This window comes from Lemur catta, chromosome 9 (assembly GCF_020740605.2).
Source record: "Lemur catta isolate mLemCat1 chromosome 9, mLemCat1.pri, whole genome shotgun sequence".
NCBI classification, from domain to species: domain Eukaryota; kingdom Metazoa; phylum Chordata; class Mammalia; order Primates; family Lemuridae; genus Lemur; species Lemur catta.
In genome coordinates this window covers 50453556-50473530 of record NC_059136.1, presented here as the reverse complement: position 1 = coordinate 50473530, position 19975 = coordinate 50453556, and the positions used below count along the sequence as shown (strand labels likewise).

At 33.6% G+C, this 19975-nt stretch overlaps 1 protein-coding gene across 1 annotated transcript in view; it reads left to right on the top strand.

The window, feature by feature from the left end:
- The window catches only part of PKHD1L1 (PKHD1 like 1), a 155404-nt gene that overhangs the window by 33453 nt on the left and 101976 nt on the right, over positions 1–19975 (top strand). The window contains exons 10-21 of the mRNA XM_045561019.1: positions 1198–1268; positions 2682–2792; positions 4708–4797; positions 6042–6310; positions 7593–7684; positions 10238–10397; positions 10696–10831; positions 11666–11809; positions 13334–13491; positions 14768–14881; positions 16403–16552; positions 17736–17860. Of these exons, the coding sequence (XP_045416975.1) occupies positions 1198–1268; positions 2682–2792; positions 4708–4797; positions 6042–6310; positions 7593–7684; positions 10238–10397; positions 10696–10831; positions 11666–11809; positions 13334–13491; positions 14768–14881; positions 16403–16552; positions 17736–17860 (1620 nt within the window). The remainder of the gene's footprint in view (positions 1–1197; positions 1269–2681; positions 2793–4707; positions 4798–6041; positions 6311–7592; positions 7685–10237; positions 10398–10695; positions 10832–11665; positions 11810–13333; positions 13492–14767; positions 14882–16402; positions 16553–17735; positions 17861–19975) is intronic.

The window sequence follows — 19975 nt, the reverse complement described above, 5'->3', positions numbered from 1 at the left end:
ATTAGTGAAAATAACCTCAGTGTCATCCAAAATATAATTACATTCAAATTTTATTTCAGGAGGCAATTTTCCTACTAACTTAAGAAGCAGAGTTAATTTTTGAGATGCAGAATCTGACCAGAGACAATATTGTCGGAGCTAACCTGGTTTCAGATCTTTGGGAAATCAAGTGAAAGGCTTATGACATCAAAATATAAAATCCAGTATGAACTTATTAAAGAACTAATTTAGCATAAAATATTTCAGAAACTCTATTTAGTCTTACAGATACACATTGTAAGTAATGCCTGGGTTAGATTTACAGGAAAGTTCATTGCTGGTCTCAACTACAAGATTTGCATTATCCTTTTAGATTCTAGTCCAGTGTATAGTAATTATGATATATGGGTTTTGAGTCTTAATATTGAATTTCTTAATTTTTCTAATTGTGAATTTCTTTGAGGTAATTAAGGGAGCAGCATTTAATTTCTAGGATTCTTTCCCTCCTTAATTCTCCAGGTTATGGAAATGCAAATGTGTTATCTATCAAAAGATATAAACAGGCTCTATGTTTATTAAGGATGATTTAAATGTGGTGGATTGTTGTTAATTTGCTGCCATCCCCCTGTACTCTTAAATGAGTTAGTAAGCCAGGGAGCAATACCGCATAGTGAGTGCACAGGTTGGGAGCCTTGAGCTTTGGGCTCAAACTGCCTGGGTTCCAATTCTGTTTCTGCTTCTTACTTGTTTTGTGATCTTGAGTAAGTTAATTCTCTGAATTTCACCCACCTCATGTGGTTGATGTAAAGATCAAATAGCATAATAAATTGAAGGTTCTTAACATGATACCTTCTCTTAGAATCTAGATAAGTTCTAAGAAAGACAGAAAGGGGTGCTCAGCAGAAGAGCCCAGCCTTTACGAAGGGTAGTGCTGTCTATTTTTTAAATATAAATATAATTTCTTAAAATTAGCTTTATTGATGCATAGTTTGCATATAATAAAATGAACATAAGTATGCAATTCAGTAAGTTCTAACAAATGTATATGCATGTGTAACCAACAACTAAATCAAAATATAGAACATTTTTATCTTTCTCCCAAAGTTCCATCTTGCTCCTTTGCAAATTGTTATGTGATTTCTATAACTAAAGTTAAAAAAAAATTCCCCAAATAGAGGTCATTTTTAAAGCTGGAAATTTTACTTTTTCTTAAAACAGGAGTCTCCCACAAAGAATGGCATATTTTGTTTCTTCTCTCAATAAAATTTCAATGTTTCAAACATATGCAGGTATGTGACATTTCTCTCACTGTGTGTATGTGGGGGGAAGGTGGTGTGTCCTTCATTTCATCAAATCATTTTTATGTACTGCTATGAAAGCAAAAATGGTTAAGATGGGGAGTCTAACAGGAAGCCCCAACATTAGCCAGGACCCCCCCCAACCGATGATAATCTTAGAGTAAGATTGATTAAAAAACAAACTCATCATACTAAAAGAGAGAGTGGGGAAATTTGCATGTCTCAACTTTGGCTATTGGTCAACTGATCTCAAGTTGAAAATATCCTTAAGTCAAAAATACGTTTAATATACCTACCAAACATCATAGCTTAGCCTTATTACCCTAAATGTGCTCAGAATACTCACATTAACCTATGGTTGGGCAAAATTATCTGGCAACGCAGTGCACTGTATTCATTGTTTACTCATGATTAACTGGATAGGAGCTTCAGCTCTCTGCCTGCCCAGCATCATAAAAGAGTATCTACCTCATATTGCTAGCCCAGAAACAGATCAAAATCCAAAATTCCAAGTTCTTATGGTTTCTACTGAATTTGTATTGCTTTTGTACTATTTTAAAGTAAAAAAAATCCAAAGTTGAACCATTGTCAATTGGGGACCATCTGCCCTCTCTCAGATTTATGCTTTCAGTGTGGTCCATAATAATCCTTAAGCAGGTTATATTTTAATTTAATTTAATTATTTAATTTAAATCAGTCTCGGGTGATAGTATTCCTAGGAGAGCATCAGAGCAAACACAAATCCTTCTGGAAGAATCATATTTCATTCCAGGTCAAGAGTGATGGAAAGACACATTCAGATTTAAAAGATGTTAAAATTTGAAAAAAAATGTGTGTCTTGGGATCAACCAAATGTGATATACCTGGTTTTGTTCTAGAAATTTATTTAATGCAAAATGTAAGAATGCATATATAGAACTTAGATAGTATTAATAAGAATAAATTTTAGTAAAAATCTGCCATATGTCATGTACTGGGTTATTTTACCAATATAACTAAAACTTTTATAGACAAAGCCACAAGAAGACCAATAATATAGTTCAAAAGCATATGGAAGGAGAGGTGGTTCTGCCTGACTTCTGTACTTTCTTTTGAAGTTAAACATTTGTGCTCAGCTCAGGTTTTCCTTACTTCCTCGATCCTCCTGTTACCAATATATTTTTAGTACTAGTCGCCGTTAAAGTCTACTCCCCATGGAATGTAGTTCTCTGTGAACACCATGTTTATTGTCCTCTTTGCGGGACTGCACCAAAGAAAAAATAAACACCTAATCATTCATTTGGTAATCCACTACCTACACGGTGTTAATGCTATGGCTAGGTAGTTTGGAATTTTTTAAATAAACAAGCATTTGGGCTTATGTGTAATATTCATGACATTTTGCTTAATGTGTTTCTTCCCCAGAGGTCACCACGGTTTCACCTTCACAAGGAAGCGTTCAAGGTGGCACCACACTAACAATCAGAGGGCGGTTCTTTGATCAGACAGATTTCCCAGCCAAAGTTCTGGTGGGAGGTATTTTTCGTGATTTTTAATATATTACTTTATAAGAACAAATCCTGCATGTTCTTTAATGTTTTGCAAGAGTAGTAATAGACTTTTCTCTTAAAGCTGGCATTTTCATGTAGGCTTTTGATTCTAGGGCTTGATGTTCTTCCCACTGCAATTTTCTGCTGAGGACCACTCCTTGCAGCTTTATGTGACCTGGCCTCGAGCTCTGGGGTTGGCATTGTGTAGAAGCACCGTGGCTGCCATCCACAAATTCCTCACCATAGTTTAAGGACACATCTACTCTCTATTTAATATGCTCTTAAATGTCCTTTTTGAATGATTGTTATTTCTCAATGAGTTAGCTAATTACAAGGAACTTTAAAGTAGTATTTTGGTATACTCTCCTCATACTCTTCTCATATGCTGTGCCTTATCTGTACATCAAGTAATTACTGGTGATATTGGCCTTGGAAAAAGCACTAATTAATGCGTTATTTGTTTACAAACACAGGTAGGGCTTGTTTCTCTGGTTGTGCATTGCTTCTAGGCATGTGGTCTAGATCTGTTTGGAGACAGGGAGCTATACAGCTCAAAACGGAGGTTGGGATGAATGTAAGAGTGGGACTCTTCCCACTTAGTCATAATGACATCACTTCCCTTGATAGGCAGGGGCCAAGATGCCTGCCCGTGCAACCGGGCACCTACCTTTCTGCTACAGCCCTTTTGCTTGGGTACTTTCCACCTTTTAAGGAATCTGCTCGTAAGCCAGCCAAAATGTGATCTCAGAAGAGAAGAGAAATGGATATAGAGCAACCTCATCTAACATTTATACAATCTTTCCTGTCCCCATGAATCCTTGCTGGTCACCTGTATAAATATTAGAACCCAGGCTATAAAATTTTTAAATTTATACAATGTATTTTTATGTATAGATTTTATGTTTTAAATATTAAAACCAGGAACGTAAAGCACTTTTAATTGATATAATGTATCTTGTGATCTGATACTATGTTTATTTTTACTATGATCCAGTTGATATGCAAAAAGTACTTAGAAGTTTTCTATCATATCTCATTGCCTTTAATGTGGCAACCAGATTCAAGATGTTGAATCCTCAACAATGTCTTGAAAATAATGATTTGTTTATATATTTTTCTTTCGCTCTTAATAAAATGGGCTGTTGGTTTAATATACTGTTCATATTCACTGTTTTTTAGTTCACTTTTCTTGCATCCACAAGGCAGTAAAAGGTCGTGTGTAAAAGTTTAAATTTCCCAGGCTACCAGACAAAACTTAACAAAGATATCTCCCTCCATTTCCATCACCCTCACATTTTGTGGGCTGCAATTGCCATTTCAGTAAATATTTACTGAGGGCTGACGGTATATGAGGCGCTGTGAGGGACACATGGTGGTCTAAAACATAGACTCTTCTCTCAAGTCTAATTGTGCTTATGCAGAGGTTCTAATCGTTCTCTTTTAGGCCCTTATCTGTTTTGGTCGCAGTCTGCCTGTGAAAACACCATTTAACAATTGTTGTCTCTTGTTTTCATTTGAAGCACTTGGGCTAAACCACCATTTTTCCTACCTAAAGGGGCTGTGATCATCTACCTTTGCAAATTCTGAATATCGTGGGTTTATTCAGCAACTTTTCTGTGAGGAACAAATTATAAGTCTTCATTTTGGACCTGAAAGTGACATTTTTTACAAAGACATAGTTTTAGCAAGTTTTTTATCTCGGAAAAATGTTGCCTTGTGGGAAGTATGATAATTAATGAGTGATTAACTTGCATAGAGAATATGTAAAGGAAATAAAGAGCCCGATTTTGCTCCTAGCTTACGCAACTTTGTTTAAATTGAAAAAGTACATAAAAATAGGCTGATGTGATTTACACTCTGAAGCTTGAGTGGTAATGGTGCTGCATCTTGCCTCTCCCTAGGTCAAGTTTGTGATATTTTGAATGTCACAGAAAATAGTATACGTTGCAAGACACCCCCCAAACCTCATATTCTCAAAACTGTCTATCCAGGTATGTTACTATAAGGGAGATTGGCCATTTCTATACTTGCATCAAAAGAACATTATTGTTGTACATCATTAGTAAAAAATATTATTTGAACTTTTTGGCATTTGTGGGGAGAATTATAATAAATTTCCTCCAAGTTTTTAAATTTACATTTTCTGGATTAGAAAATATTTGTACTAAAATAGCTGCATCAAAGCTGCACCAGTGGAGATAAACTTGGTTTAAATTCTTCAGATACACTACTGAAAAGAGCACATCTCTACTGACAGAGTGTAATGATGCTTTTATTTCATATTATTAATAAATTGTGATTACTAAATCTTGGCAAAGGCTACATAGAAATTTTTTAAATGCCTTTTCCTGTTAAAAAAATAAATGGGGAGGTTAAATCCTTGCTTGTCTAGAATGATTTAGGAGTAAAAACAGGAGATGAGAGAAATATAACTCAGAATTCCTTTTAGACCTTCACCTTGTGGCCTGGTGAAATTGCAGCTGATAGCCTTCTAATCTACACTAATACCACTGAAATGCTGCACGTGTGTTTGAATGTGATGTGTATCTCATATCTTGTGCACACAGTCAAATCTGTGTATGCTAATAATTTTGTCATTAGGTGGTATTTGAAGCCAAATAAATTCTGCTTACCAAACTCCTGAATGCTTTTGAAAGATATGAGAAAAAATGTCCAATTTAAGAAAACAATTTTGATATTTATAATTGATGACTCTAAAGAAAGTTGTATATATCAGAAAACACTGCTTCTGTAAAAGGTTGACGTGCTCAAGCTTTTCTCCAACCAAACTCAGCTGAAAAGGAGTAGCTTATTATTTTACAAATCCAGACAAGCTTAAGGTTGCTGGAGGAAGACATGAGTCCAGTTGTTGTTGCATTTTAAGGAATAAAAAGAAAAAAGAGAGAGATAGCTCTTTTCTGATTAGGAAAAAACTCAATCATAGAATTTACACTGGCAAGTGTAGGTACAATAGCAACTATGCAAATAGCATTATTACTCCCAGTTTCCATATGTGGAAACTGAGGCTGAGAGAAGTGAAGTAATAATAAAGAAGTTGTAGACTATCCTCTGGGTACAGGTACATGTAGGGGAATGTGTAATTATTTTGTCTGCACACATCATCTAAAAATGTGAATTCAAATAGAGCATCTAAAACCACCATACAAATAGAATGCCATTGAGGCATCACATCATGATTCTGATGAAAGGCTTCTTTTATTTTATTATGTTTTAGGTGGGAGAGGCTTGAAGCTTGAGGTATGGAATGATAGCCGGCCAGTACATCTTGAAGAAATACTTGAATACAATGAAAAAACACCAGGGTACATGGGTGCCAGTTGGGTAGATTCTGCTTCCTATAGTTGGCCCATGGAAAAAGACACGTTTGTCGCACGCTTCAGTGGCTTTTTGGTGGTTCCAGAATCTGATGTTTATATATTCTACATCAAAGGCGATGACCGTTATGCTCTTTATTTCAGCCAGACTGGACTTCCAGAAGATAAGGTAGGGAAGCTGCAGAATAATATTTGACATTTTAAAAACAATTTGGTGATCTTTATATTTATGTCACTTATTCTAAATCAAAACCAATGAATATATTAAAAATGTATGAGAAATGATTTCATCTGGTTTGGTTCTCGGCTAGTTTAACATATGTGATATATACTATAAAGTAGTCATAGAAAACCCATATTTCCCATATCTAAATTTTTTCTGTGAAGGGAAAATCACATATATTTCCTTTAAAATTGAAGTTTTTTATTATGAAAGAATTATATTCACAACATACGAAATTTGAAAAAGAATAAAAATATTTCATTATTCTACATTTACTTGGTCATGAGATAAAAGTCGTCATTTCCTTATATGTCTATTTTGATTATTACATAAATGGAATCATACATTCAATTTCATATTCATCTTTTGTCACGTATCAGTATAAAATACTGTTATTAAATAATTTATATATTCACAAATTTTAGTACAAATTTTAATAGTATGTTATTATGTGGTTTTACTAAGCTTAGATAACTAGATTCCTACTGATAAGTTTTAACTTACTTCTGATTTTTTATGACCACAAATAATCTATTGAGCATCTGTGTTCATTAGATTTTTTTGTATTTTGGATTATTTCCTTAGTACAATTTCACAAATGTGAAACTAATAGATCAAATCAAAATAGCATTTTATGACTCAATTTATATGGTAAGATTTCTTCCCAAATTTATTGCACAAGTTTAATTGCTACCTGTAACTTACACATTCTAATTTTTATCATAGCTTGTCAGCATGCTGACTCCAAAGATGGTGTAGTCATTCCCAATCGGAAGCCCCAAGTCCTCTCACTCTAGTATACAGAACCATTTAGCTATCTTTGGCATGTTTCGGGGCTACCTCTAAAGACCTAAGTTGGATTAAATTCCTCAAAGTTCTCTGCAGAGCCAAAGGCTATTTTATTTAACAATAACAAACTGCCTGCCAGTATGTATCTTTTTATTTTCCACTGCACTTCTAATAATGGAAAGGCTATGATCTGTATATTAATAGCATACTTGGTTATAGTGATATTGATGTTAGTTATGGGTGGAAGGAATAAAGTGAGCTCTGATAATTTTTAAAAATTTCATTTCATCATGGATAACAGATCTTAAAAGAACAATATGAAGTAGTTTCACACTTTCCTATTCATAAAATTTCTAAGACTGATGTAATAATAAGTGATAAATAAATAAACTTTGAAAACATTTATTAATAAATCCCAAATCTGTCTTTCTGAGATTAGGTGAGGATTGCATATCATTCTGCCAATGCCAACAGTTATTTTTCTAGTCCAACACAAAGATCGGATGGCATTCATCTTCAGAAAGGAAAAGAGTAAGTTTTTTTCCCTTGTCTTAAATTATTGTGTGGTATTTAAAAACTGTAAGTCTATATTTAAAAATAGTTTCACTTCATTTTTATTGGTAGAAGTGATATTAGTTTGTTGGCTTAATTTATAATTGGTCATTCTCTATAATTTTATTAAATTTTTTGTCTATATTTTGAAGAATGCTGGCATTCAGCCAACCAGGCAATTTGAAATCTAAATTAGTTCTGTTGCAGAAATTATAATTTTGTGAAATTTACTTAATCCTGGTTTTAGTTCTTCAGAACTTTCAGTCAATCCACCTATCTAATTTCTCTGTCCCTACAGCTGAGCTCTTGAATAGTATTAGAGAAAAATCACAAAATCACAAGGATTGGTACCACTGTTAATATATATTTATTATTTACTGATTTATTGCAGGCCCTGGGCCAGGTATTGGAAATTTAATACAAAGGATATTAAAATACACTCCCTCCCCTTAAGGAGCACATCATTTAGAGTTGAAAGTTCAAATCCAGAAAGCATATGAGGGTATCATACAAATAGCAGATAATCCCATTCAAAAAGCCATTCAGGATTCTTAGAGAACATTCAAAATGGAGAACATGGAGAAATGGAGTTACATGGAGAATATCTTATGAGGCACTGAGATCATACCCCATTTATCATTTGTATCTGTTAGGTTTTACTGCATAACAAACCACTCCAGACTTTAGTAGCTTCAAACAAAAAATGTCTATTATTTCACATAGTTTTATGATTGGCTGGGCAGTTCTTTTGTCCTGGCTAGTTTAGTTGGAGATGGATGGTCTAGGGTGGTCTTACGTACCTACAGCCTCAGCTGACATGGCTGGGACTTAGATATCTGGGGCATCCCATTTCACATGGTCCTTCATCTTCCAGGAGGCTAGCCCAGGCTTGCCACATTGGTGGATGTGTTCCCAGCAGTAAAGAGGGGAATTCCCAATGCACACACACTTTTCAGTACTCTGCTAGTGTCACATTTGCTGATATCCCATTGCACAAAGCAAATGGCCGAGCCTACATTCGGGGGTGAATAGACTTCACTTCTTGATGTGAGTTTTCTTTTCTTTTTTTTTTTTTAACCTACTACATCAACCTTCCAGATATTAATGTGATTATGCTCATAGGGAACATCATGAAGATCTGGTGGAATTGAACAGAGAGGGTTGGAATCAATGGAACCTGGGAGCAATCACACTTACTATTCTTACTAAAGTCTTAGTAACAGTGACGTGGGAAAGGCATTTTATTTTTTTTTCCTCCTCCTTCTACTTCCATCTCTTGATATAATGAAACATTTTCTTTTTTAACCATGATCACTACTGGACCAGTTCAGGAAAAGTGGAGTGCCTGATTAATCCCTGCTGCAATTAAGTGTCGGTACATCTTCAGACTTTGGCTTGGTCTTTGAAAATGAGTTTAGTCTATCTGCTTGGCAGGCACATAGAGCTTGAATAAAAGCAACTGCTAATACATCTGCTGCCTGGTATCTGCACTCCTGCAAAATCAACTTGAAATTTACACACTGTACTTACAATGATGGCTGTAAATTCTTAAACTGAAGCCATTCTAGGTAGTTTATTGCAGTGATTCTAAAAGCTGTTCCAATGTATTAAGAGTTCATATTGCCAGTTCATTCTACTTAAATAGTATAGTTTCATCGAGTGCATGTCTTTTTGTTCACCTTATTCTCCTTTGAATCTTACCTTAGTTACTAATTTTTAAAAAATCTTTAAATTCTTAAAATTCTCTTAGTATTTGCTATTCATATATATGGGGAAAGAGAATGATAGTATCTATTTTCTGGGGCTTTTATGAAGATCAAATATAATGATGTCTGTGAAGTGCTTAGTGTCTAGCACATAGATAGTACCTAATTAATATTTTTAAGTTACAAGTAAAGATGTAAAATTTAATGGTTCTTCTTTGTGTTCTGCTCCTTAATTAGTGCTGGCCACCTCAATTTATCAGAACTGGTGAACAGGTTCTTAAGGCAGCCAAAAGCGTCATATTATCCTCCAATATCAGTTCTATGGGGGGACTATGCAAAGCCCCTCCATCCTAGACATAGAGAGATCATAAATTTCCATCATTCATAGTCATCCATGAACTGTGGATACTTATTCTTCATATACAAGAATATCTATTGTACAATGTGAGACAATTTAGAGAAACTTCTAGCTGGGCTCTCCAAAGGTGGGAGTGATGGTGACATTGCTAGAGATTTAGGTGAGGAAGCAGTAGTATTGCACTCACCTGTAACAGCTGGTCAGTGAATATCTCATCCTAAATACAGTTAGACAAGGTCATGAATGAGAACAACTCTCTACTAAAACAAATACATTCCATAATTCATTTTATTTTAGCAAACTGATGTGAAACTTTTAATATTTTAATATTTTAAATGAGTGACACTAAAATAAAAATCATTTAACAGACAGACTTTTTAAATAATGTTGATATTTTATTCATTGAAAAATTTCATGACAAGTGTTGTGGAAAAAAAGTTACATTCATTAAGTTACTCTATTTTCCAGGTATTATATTGAAATCTTGCTGCAAGAGTATAGACTGAGTGCTTTTGTTGATGTTGGACTGTACCAGTATAGAAATGTTTACACTGAACAACAAACAGGAGATGCTGTCAATGAAGAACAAGTTATCAAATCCCAGTCAACAATCATCCCGGAAGTGCAGGTTTGCTATGGTAGTAGATCCACTTTCTAGAAAGGAAATGTCCAAAGATAGGAGCTCTATTTGGTTATGAATTTTACTAGTTTGGGGGGAAAGGGGTCACAGCCAATTATTGAATTGTGGCTTTGAGAATCTGTATTATAAACCAAAAAGGCTGTTACTTGATAAGATAAATTTTTAAATACATTAAAATATCATTTTATCATTATCATAGAGCAATAAAGAGGCATTGAATAGCTGAATTATTAGAGCTTTAAAATGAATTTTTCATATATTAGAGACTTTTTAAATTGGAAAATAGGTTATGACATTGGAAAACTGGGAAACAACTGATGCAATTAATGAAGTTCAGAAGATCAAGGTAACCAGCCCATGTGTGGAAGCTAATTCATGTTCACTTTATCAATATAGATTAATCTATAACATGGAAAAAACTGGTAAGTTATAAATAATAAGGGAGATATTATTTCTCTTCATGTATCGATGTAGCCATGAAGTATTTGTTCTAGCCAAATTCTACTGTCTGGAAAACATAGTTTTAATAATATGGTAGACAAAAAAGCAGAAAAATATATTATGAATAAAAGCCTTCAGACTGGCATAGAAAATGGCATCAATACAAAGAACTTTCTGGCACATACCATTCATTATTTTCTATTATAAGAATAATGATAAGTGTATATGTAAATGTAAATACATTTACAAATACATTGTACAAATACATTGTATATCTAAATGTAAATGTATATGTAAATACATATAAAGATTGTGCATTTAACTTACACCTGTGACTTACAGGTGTAAGGTAAGAAAATAGGAATTAAATTCATTATTGCAGAGAAGTAAATGTGTCTTTCAATTTCTCAAATTAAGTGATAGATCTATGATCTAATTTATCAGTTAATAAACAACATTGCATTTCTAAGTTTTATAATAAATTCTGAAAAAGAATTTTAGGTATTTCTGTTATTTGTTTTAATCAGTAAATATTGATACATGCTTACTTTTTGTCCAATACAATGCTTGATACTATGGGAATATTAAAGCAATAAAGTTTGAGCCCTGTCCTTAAAGAGATCACAAATCAATTAAATAGTCAATGTTACTGATCTTGAATCCATTTCAGAACATAATTCCTCTAAGTGAGAACTTAGTACAAAGTATGGGTGCTTAAAAATTTTAAATACAAACCATCAGTGTTGGCTGTGGTAGTCCAGAAAGAGTTCAACTTTTTTGTTTTTGTTTTTTCTGTTTTTAAATTCATCCAAAAGTCTTGCTGCCTGCTGATGCTTCTGACTTCCTACTCCAATCAGCCTTAAATGACCTTTGGTCTATAAAACCAGATACAGTTCAAGTAACAAGAACATGGAATCCCCAGAGCTATATCTACACGATAACCTTTATATCAACTAGAGGTAAGCGTGTGTTTCATTTTGCTCCTCTCTAGGAAACAAATTTGTATCCTGTGCAATTCCACTGTAAAAGGTAAAAGTTCCATAAAATGACAGAGAAAAAGAATTGGATTCATAGCCTTGATTAATGTCAGGAGAAATAGAATTAAATGACTATTTTTTTTCTATGATAATTTAAATTTTAGTTGTATTTCAAGGAATGTACAATTCCAGTGCATGAGAAATGTACTATGTGCATTACAAATGTACTGTCAATATAATAGCTTACTTTATAAATTAGTAAAAATTAGTGAAAATATTAATTCTGAAAATAAAATTTAAGTAAATCAATATTGTCCAGGAGACACCATCAAGCCAAGTTTTGCCTGTTGAAAGGAATCTGTGGTCAAATTCCCATGGGAAACACCACAAACCATGGTTCTCCCTTGAAGATTGACAGAGCTCATAAGGGTATTAAAATCCCTGAGGAGTCCTGCAGTTAAAAAAAAAATTTACCTGTGTTTAAGACAAACTTATTTGATTTTCTCATTTTTTTTCAAGTATTAGCTATTAACCTCCTATTAAGGCTTTTTACAAAACACTTAGAAATATTGAGATGAACATTTTGCCTTAAAGTCAATTTAGCAACCAATTTGGCTATTTGGTATATATAGCCTATGAAGTAGGTCCCTGAATGTATGTGTGTGTGTGTATGTGTGCTTCCTTTTCTTTGGGCAGTCATTATTTTCCAATTCATGTAAGTATAATGTTACTTCCATGTTTATATTTCATTTTATGAAATCATTAATTTTATTGCTGAATGGAAGATAAAGAATTTTTTTAACATGAATTTAGTTCTAAACATTCTTCCAAAATTAGATTGGCAAAATACTACATAAATGAAGATATGGTTATCTTTGTTGATCTATTTATAGATCAGAGAGAAATTTTAAGGCTATAGCAGAGAAATATGGTACATAAGTCATAACGTTCAAATTCTAAGACTTTACCCAACAGAAAAGGCCAACAGAATTCCAGTAGGAAAGCATCCTTCCAAAGAAGACAGACATCTGACGCATGGTCTTATTTCTCCCAAAGTGACATTGTATGAACAAGCCTCATAGGCTGGGGGATGTTTCCAGAAATTCAGCTTTGTGCCCTATTCATGTCTAAAGAAAATAACAACATAGAGCCATTTGTATTAAAATAATGGTGTTGGCACAAAACTAAAATAATTTTTGAAACATCCTACTGTCCATTGATCTTTACCTTGTGGTCCCAATATATCCATCTGTTTATCTTATCTTATAATACTTTCTTTTAAGCCACAGAAACAGCACCTTAAACAGATAGCACTTTGTCTGTTTTGCTATTTCTGCTATGTTGAGTTTATATCTGCTCAAGTTTAAGGATCTGTATCTTCCTCATTCATCCTTCTTTTGTGATAATGGAACTCCACATAAAACCAATTTGGTTAAACTTAAGTGTCTGTTATACTGGTATTTTACTAGTTAATTTTTAAGAATTTTGTTTGGTCTTTCATTGCAGGAGACTTTGATCTGCTTGATTATGAAGTATTTGAAGGGAATAATGTCACACTGGATATTACAGAACAAACCAAAGGAAAACCCAGCTTGGAGACATTCACATTGAATTGGGATGGGATTGCTTCTAAGCCTCTTACCCCACAGTCATCAGAAGCTGAAGTATGCTCTAGGGATGATCCTGCCATGCATTTACCCTGCCTCCTCTCACAGCATTCACTGGCCATTTGTAGACAGATGGAAAAAGACATTACTTCCAAAAATCACTATAAATCTTTTAGCACCTCACCAACTTACCACAACTTATATACCATGACATTTTTGTCTGAAAGGACTCAGAGACAGTCTAGCACAGTCTCCCCTTTTTCTAGACAAGACATTTTAAAGCCCTTAGGCCTTGCTCTGCTTGCAGAAGCTTTGTGTCCCTCTACCCGCCCTAACATTGTTTTCATCCAGAATCCAATTCGTCATTATGTAAAAGCCAGAAATGTCTTGAGAGACGTGTAAGTAAAAGCTTAGCCATAAAGTACTGGTAAGTTTAAATCTTATTATTTTATTAAACGGAAAGCCATGTACGTGTCAATCTTTTATAAAGAACACTTGAGATAGTAGCAATACATTCTCCTGGTTGACATGGTGAGTTGGAGCCAACCCATTGTGAGGAGAGAAGGGAGGAAATATTATAAAGACAGAGAAGGAAAGCGGAATTCTTAGATCTGTGCCAACGGGACCTAATGTAGCTCCGTATGGGGCAGCTGTTCACAAAGAAAGAATTGTGAGTTACTGAATTTTGACAACTACCTGTACAATGAGTTTAAGTTAATATTTATTTGATGATTAAAGATTTTACATTATCTCAAGCTCTTAATTCTAAAGAATTATTTCTGTGCTTTGCCAGAGAAATAGATAAGTTATACAAGACTCATGAATGTCTACCAATTTCTGCATAATCTAGAATTATTTATTATTTTTGGAATAATCATAAATACAGGTTTACAGCCTATGCATCTTTTCTTTTGAAAAACAGAATACATTGAAATGTATATTTTTTTACCCAGTTAATTTTGAGTTAGTTGAAAAAATTACTTATTTGGAATCTGCTTAATTTGGTACTAATTAATTTAGGTTTGCTTCATTGCTGTTCTTAAAAAACTACTAAGCAAATATGTTTAACTTATGTAATAACTAAGTAAGCTAATATTAGCCAATTGTATATAAATACTGCTGTTCTAAAATAAACCTCTTGAAAGCTCATTTCACACTAAAATTTATCACTTGTTAATTTAAAATTATTTAGGAAATGATCTCATGATTATGGATAAAATATGGGAATTATAAAAATGTCCTATTAAAACTAATTAGTAGAATTAGTAGTAGAATTACTACTGTTCTAATTCTTCATGAAAAAAAAGTTACTAAAGTTCATTTGTGAATTTAGTTTCAGGTAGCAGTGGAAGAAATGGTTAGCACTAAATGTCCACCACAAATTGCAAATTTTGAAGAAGGATTTGTTGTGAAATACTTCAGAGACTATGAAACTGATTTTAACCTGGTATGGAATATTCAATGAACTGTGAAACTGACCAAATAAGAATTCATATAAATATTGGGAAATTTATGATTTCTTTTTTGAACTAGCATTAATTTTTTATCATTTAAAGTCATATTGCAAAAATAATTTTGTTATATGTTTATTGGTAAGGCCTGTTCTAATATCTTCTTGTATTATAAAAGGATTCGTTTGTGAAAGCTGTATTTCCACCAAACATGAATTTTCCTGGTCAATAGAAAGTAGGCAAGATGGACAAATGTAAGATCTACAGGGTGTTTTGTTTGTTTTCTTCACATGGACGCAGGGTATATTTTTCCTCAATAGTTCAGAGAATACAATTTGCAGAGAAGCATTATACAGTAAATTGCTTCCCTTGCTTTTTGAGATCACCCTGTGGTCAATTAGTGATGCCTAGTCATTATTTCTTTCTTAATGAGATATAAAGATTTTTCTTTGATACACAATAAAGGAAAAAAATTAAATACACACTTGCTAACTCTTGAAGACTTGAGGAAGCCAGATATTTACCATTTTCAAGTGAAGATTATAAGATTAAGAAATAGATAGATAGTCTGGTTATCTAATTTAGGTCAATGACCTAGAAATAAATATATATCTGTAAAAATATATCTCATGATACTTTACATGAGCAGATTTATTAGTGAGAAAAAAAATCTTTCCATTTAATGGGCCATCTTTCCAACTTAATTTAATAAATGTATGTGTATCTGAGTTCTCCTGTTCTGAACCGGGTAGTAGCAGCCATGAGGATTGCACAAGTAATTTACATCCTACTCCTTTCCTACTTATCTCTCATCATCTCCCCAACATGCATTTCTAAGCTCCACCTAACCTTGCTATTTGCCTTTCCCAGTACCAGGCTTTCTCACTCCTTTGCTTTTTTGCACATATTTCATCCTCTTTCTGAACCCCCTTGGCCCTTTTTTCCCATTTGAATTTGAATAACTCCCCTTGGCCCTTTTTTCCCATATGAATAACTCATGTTTATCTTGAGAGACTTTAAAGACCTACGTCACTTCCTCTGAGTTACCTTTCTTGATGCTTTTAAGTGAGTTAGATGCCTCCCTTCAGCCTTAGTGTTATTATCATCAGTTTCTTTGTCCCAGCTGGACCCCTGTGTACATGGATAACGTTCTTCACCACTTGAATCCTGAAGATTAAACAAAAAATAAACACACAAAAACCTGGTATGTGGTAAACACAAAATGAACAGTTAGGGAAGGGATGAATAAATATCCTTAAGAAGTTTATAATGTAAGGAAAACATAACACTTTGGAAATATTAATAGTCAAATACATGTATAAGGGATTATTAAATAATAATATTATAAATCTGAATGAGAGCTTTAGAATTTCAGAGGAAGGAGAAAATATTTTCAAGTAAAGTAGTTTGGAAAACAATGGGATCTGCACTGGACCTTGAATGACTTGGGTGGAGATGTTGGTGAAAAAGCAGGACATAAAATCATGTTTTCATTTGAAATATTATTGTTTCTCTAGGAGCATATTAATAGAGGGCAGAAGACAGCTGAAACTGATGCTTACTGTGGTCGTTATTCCCTGAAAAACCCAGCTGTTCTTTTTGATTCAGCAGATGTTAAGCCAAACAGACTACCATATGGAGACATTTTATTATTTCCTTATAATCAGGTAAACTCAACAAAATGATATGCTAATTGAATCTGGAAAATACCTTAGTAATAAAATTTCATGAAATTTTAAGACAAGGAAAAGCACTTGCCATGTGAAATCATGTCATGTTGGACAGGCGTTGCAGTTTACCTTCTGACTGCTTGTGATTCTCAAAAAACAAACAAACAAAAAGAAACAAAAAATATAAATATAGCACCATGTATCATGCATTCTGTTTATCTCATAATCTCAGAAAAAAATTATTTACACACAAGTTTAAATACCAAAATAACTAAAAATGTATAAGCACCTCCATTTTTCTTTATTAATTAAAAAGAAACAAAAATGGATAGCCATCATAGAGTGATATGAGAAAAGTGAAACAAAGTTAGGAGGAGGAGATGGCAGTTTTAGTGTGGGCATGTAAGACCGGCTAGATTCACCATTTCTCTGGTTTTAAAACTCTCAACCTGTAGCACATGTTCTAAAGTTTGAGCTCTTAATACATTTGGCATGCTTAAGGAGGTGTGGACCATTAAGATTGGTATTTAATTGCTATTTTCAGTGACCTTCATCTCTATTTCTAAATGTTCAACTGCATTCACATCCCAATTAATCTGCCTGAATGTTTACTTCTCTTCTTTCCCTACGTAGAATGGACTTTTAAATTTTAGTTAGAGTTAGTATACAACTTATCTCCACAGGGAGTGAATTGTTTCCATTTTTAAAGGAAATTATATCTAAGAAAATAATAAAGAATTAATTAATTCATCAGGTGTCAGGCAGGTGGGAGGGGGGATGAGGGGATGGGTATCTTCACACCTCATGGGTGCTGGGTGCGGTGCGCACTGTCTAGGGGATGGACACACTTGAAACTCTGACTCAGGTGGGGCAAAGGCAATATATGTAAGCTAAACCTTTGTACCCCTGTAATATACTGAAATAAAAAAAGAAAAAAGAAAAGAAAAGAATTAACTACTAGTTGTAAGGTCACTTTACTTTCTCCTCTATAAAATCTTCCCCTATTCTTCTGCAGCTAACTGGCTGAAATTAATCATTCCTTTCTCTGTGATCTGGTACATTTTATATGAAAAAAGGTCAATAAATATTTATTGAATTGGATTGAATTAATTTGAATTGTTACAAAACAATTTAATGATAAGATATTGTTACTGATTTTTTTTCATATTTTTTTATGTAGTTATGTTTAGCATACAAAGGATTCCTGACAAATTATATTGGTATAAAATTCAAGTACCAAGACAATGGCAAGATTACTAGGAGCACTGATAAACGATTTACATATAACTTTGCTCATGGAAACAAGTAAGTTACACCATACATTTGAAAACTTAAGTTATACTATAGTATATAAACTGTAAAAATAAAACAAATCTATTTCTTGGGGTTGTTTTTTGTTTTAGGGGGATAGATGAGGGCACATCATTGCCCTGTTCCGTTGGTCTATGTGTCTGTTTTTATGCCAGTGCCATACTGCTTTGGTTACTATAGCCTTGTAGTATATTGTGAAGTAAGGTAGCGTGACAGCTCCAGCTTTGCTCTTTGTGCTCCAGATTGCTTTTGCTATCTGGGGTCATCTGCATTTCCATGTGGATTTTAAGATTGTTTTTATATTTCTGTGAAGAATTTCATTAGTATTTTGATAGAGATTGTATTGAAGCTGTAGTTTGCTTTGGGTAATATGAATATTTTAACATTATTAATTCTTTCAATCCACGAACACAGAATATCTTTTCATTTATTGGTGTCAAGAGAGATATTTGTATTGAAAAAATTGTTGATTCCCCTGATGCATAAATATATGCCTTTGAGGCCACTATACAGTTTAATACAATATATAAAATGTAACTCATAGTGTTAGCTCCTGGAATGAATGAAATCAGTGGGGACAATTCTGCAATTTCACAGAATAATTATTGACTCAGAAGAGCCACAGCTACCCTCTGTTGGCAGTCACATGGGCAGATGCAATGCCAGGGATAAAGGCAGCACTACTCCTGTTAGCTGGCAAGGAGCATGAAAAGTCTATAAAAAGAATGATTATATACCAATGCTTCATGCCCAGTTGACTTCAGATCATGAGTAGTCTTATGGTGGATCATTATGAAGCAGAAGTTCTTCCTGAAGGGACATCTGAAGGTACTTTTACTGCAACAGTGCTGCATGTTCAAATTGAACAGTGAAATCAAAACTTTAGTTTTGATGCGCACCATCCTTGTATCTTTCACTCCTCCACTGATACAGGATTTTGGAACATTTTACAGTTCGCAGCTCTTCCATGTTAGTCAAGCCATCACTTACCATGTCATCAAATAGGTCTCTCCTTTTAGCCTATAATTTATCTGCTGTGAAGTAATTTCAACATACACTACATTTAATAGAGCTGATGGATTTTCTTTATGCTAAATGTTACCAGACCTTTAAACAAGAATAGCATGATTTTTAAAAACAATAGGGTTCTCTCATTAAAACCATTCCCAGTCAAGGCAAAGTAAATGCTTTTGCTTCTAGCAGATATTTCTAGATCTGCTTTTATGTAGGTCAGACAGTCCACTTAGATCACATAGACAGGTTGGTGTTAGTTTTTTTCAGTACAGTGTTAATTTTAAAAGTGCCATTTTTTCTTAAGGATTGTTCTATAACCTTCCCCAAAACAGTGATATTTGTAGTTGTGAATCATGTTTCAAAATCTAAAATGTAGGCTGCTTTTCTTTTCAAAAATGGAATTATCTAGTCACAAAAGCACATTGTGCAGTTCAGTTAAGTTTTGATGTCACTTGTCATCTCCTTTTTTCTTACAAGGGTCCTGTTCAGCATACAAAATTTTCTAAATTGGGGTTTTTAAAACTTCAGAATTATGTAATTAGTAGTGAAATTCTACTTAGAGCCCTAAGTACTTTTTTAATTTAAAGAGTACTTTAACATAATATAGTTCCATATACAATTGTCTAAAACTCATATGTGCCATCTAAGCTTGGATGAGCTAGAGCTGGATGAGACTAGAAGGTGCCCAAACATACTAGTCAGTTAATAACTATAGTGGTAGCTGATGTAAAGATTATTGTTAAACTATATTTAATTACTTGGATGGCAGTATTTACCTCTTTGTTACAAACTGTCACAGCTGAAATGCTTAATTGTAATTTGTGAGATTCCAGTGCAGTTACTATTTAATGGAAAATCTGAATCCAAGTTATATATTTCAAAGGTACTATGCAACCATTTATATCTATAAATAACTTAGCATCTTTTTGACACTTAGAATAATGTGCAATGCTACTCTAGTGAGCTCTTCTGGAAATAATATCAAGTTCCAGTTTTGCTTCTTAGCATTGGACTGAATTTACTGTTCTGTCCTCGGCAGTTTTTACTAAAATAGTTTGTTCTATTCTTGTGTCTTATTTTTGCTAATGTGCTCTA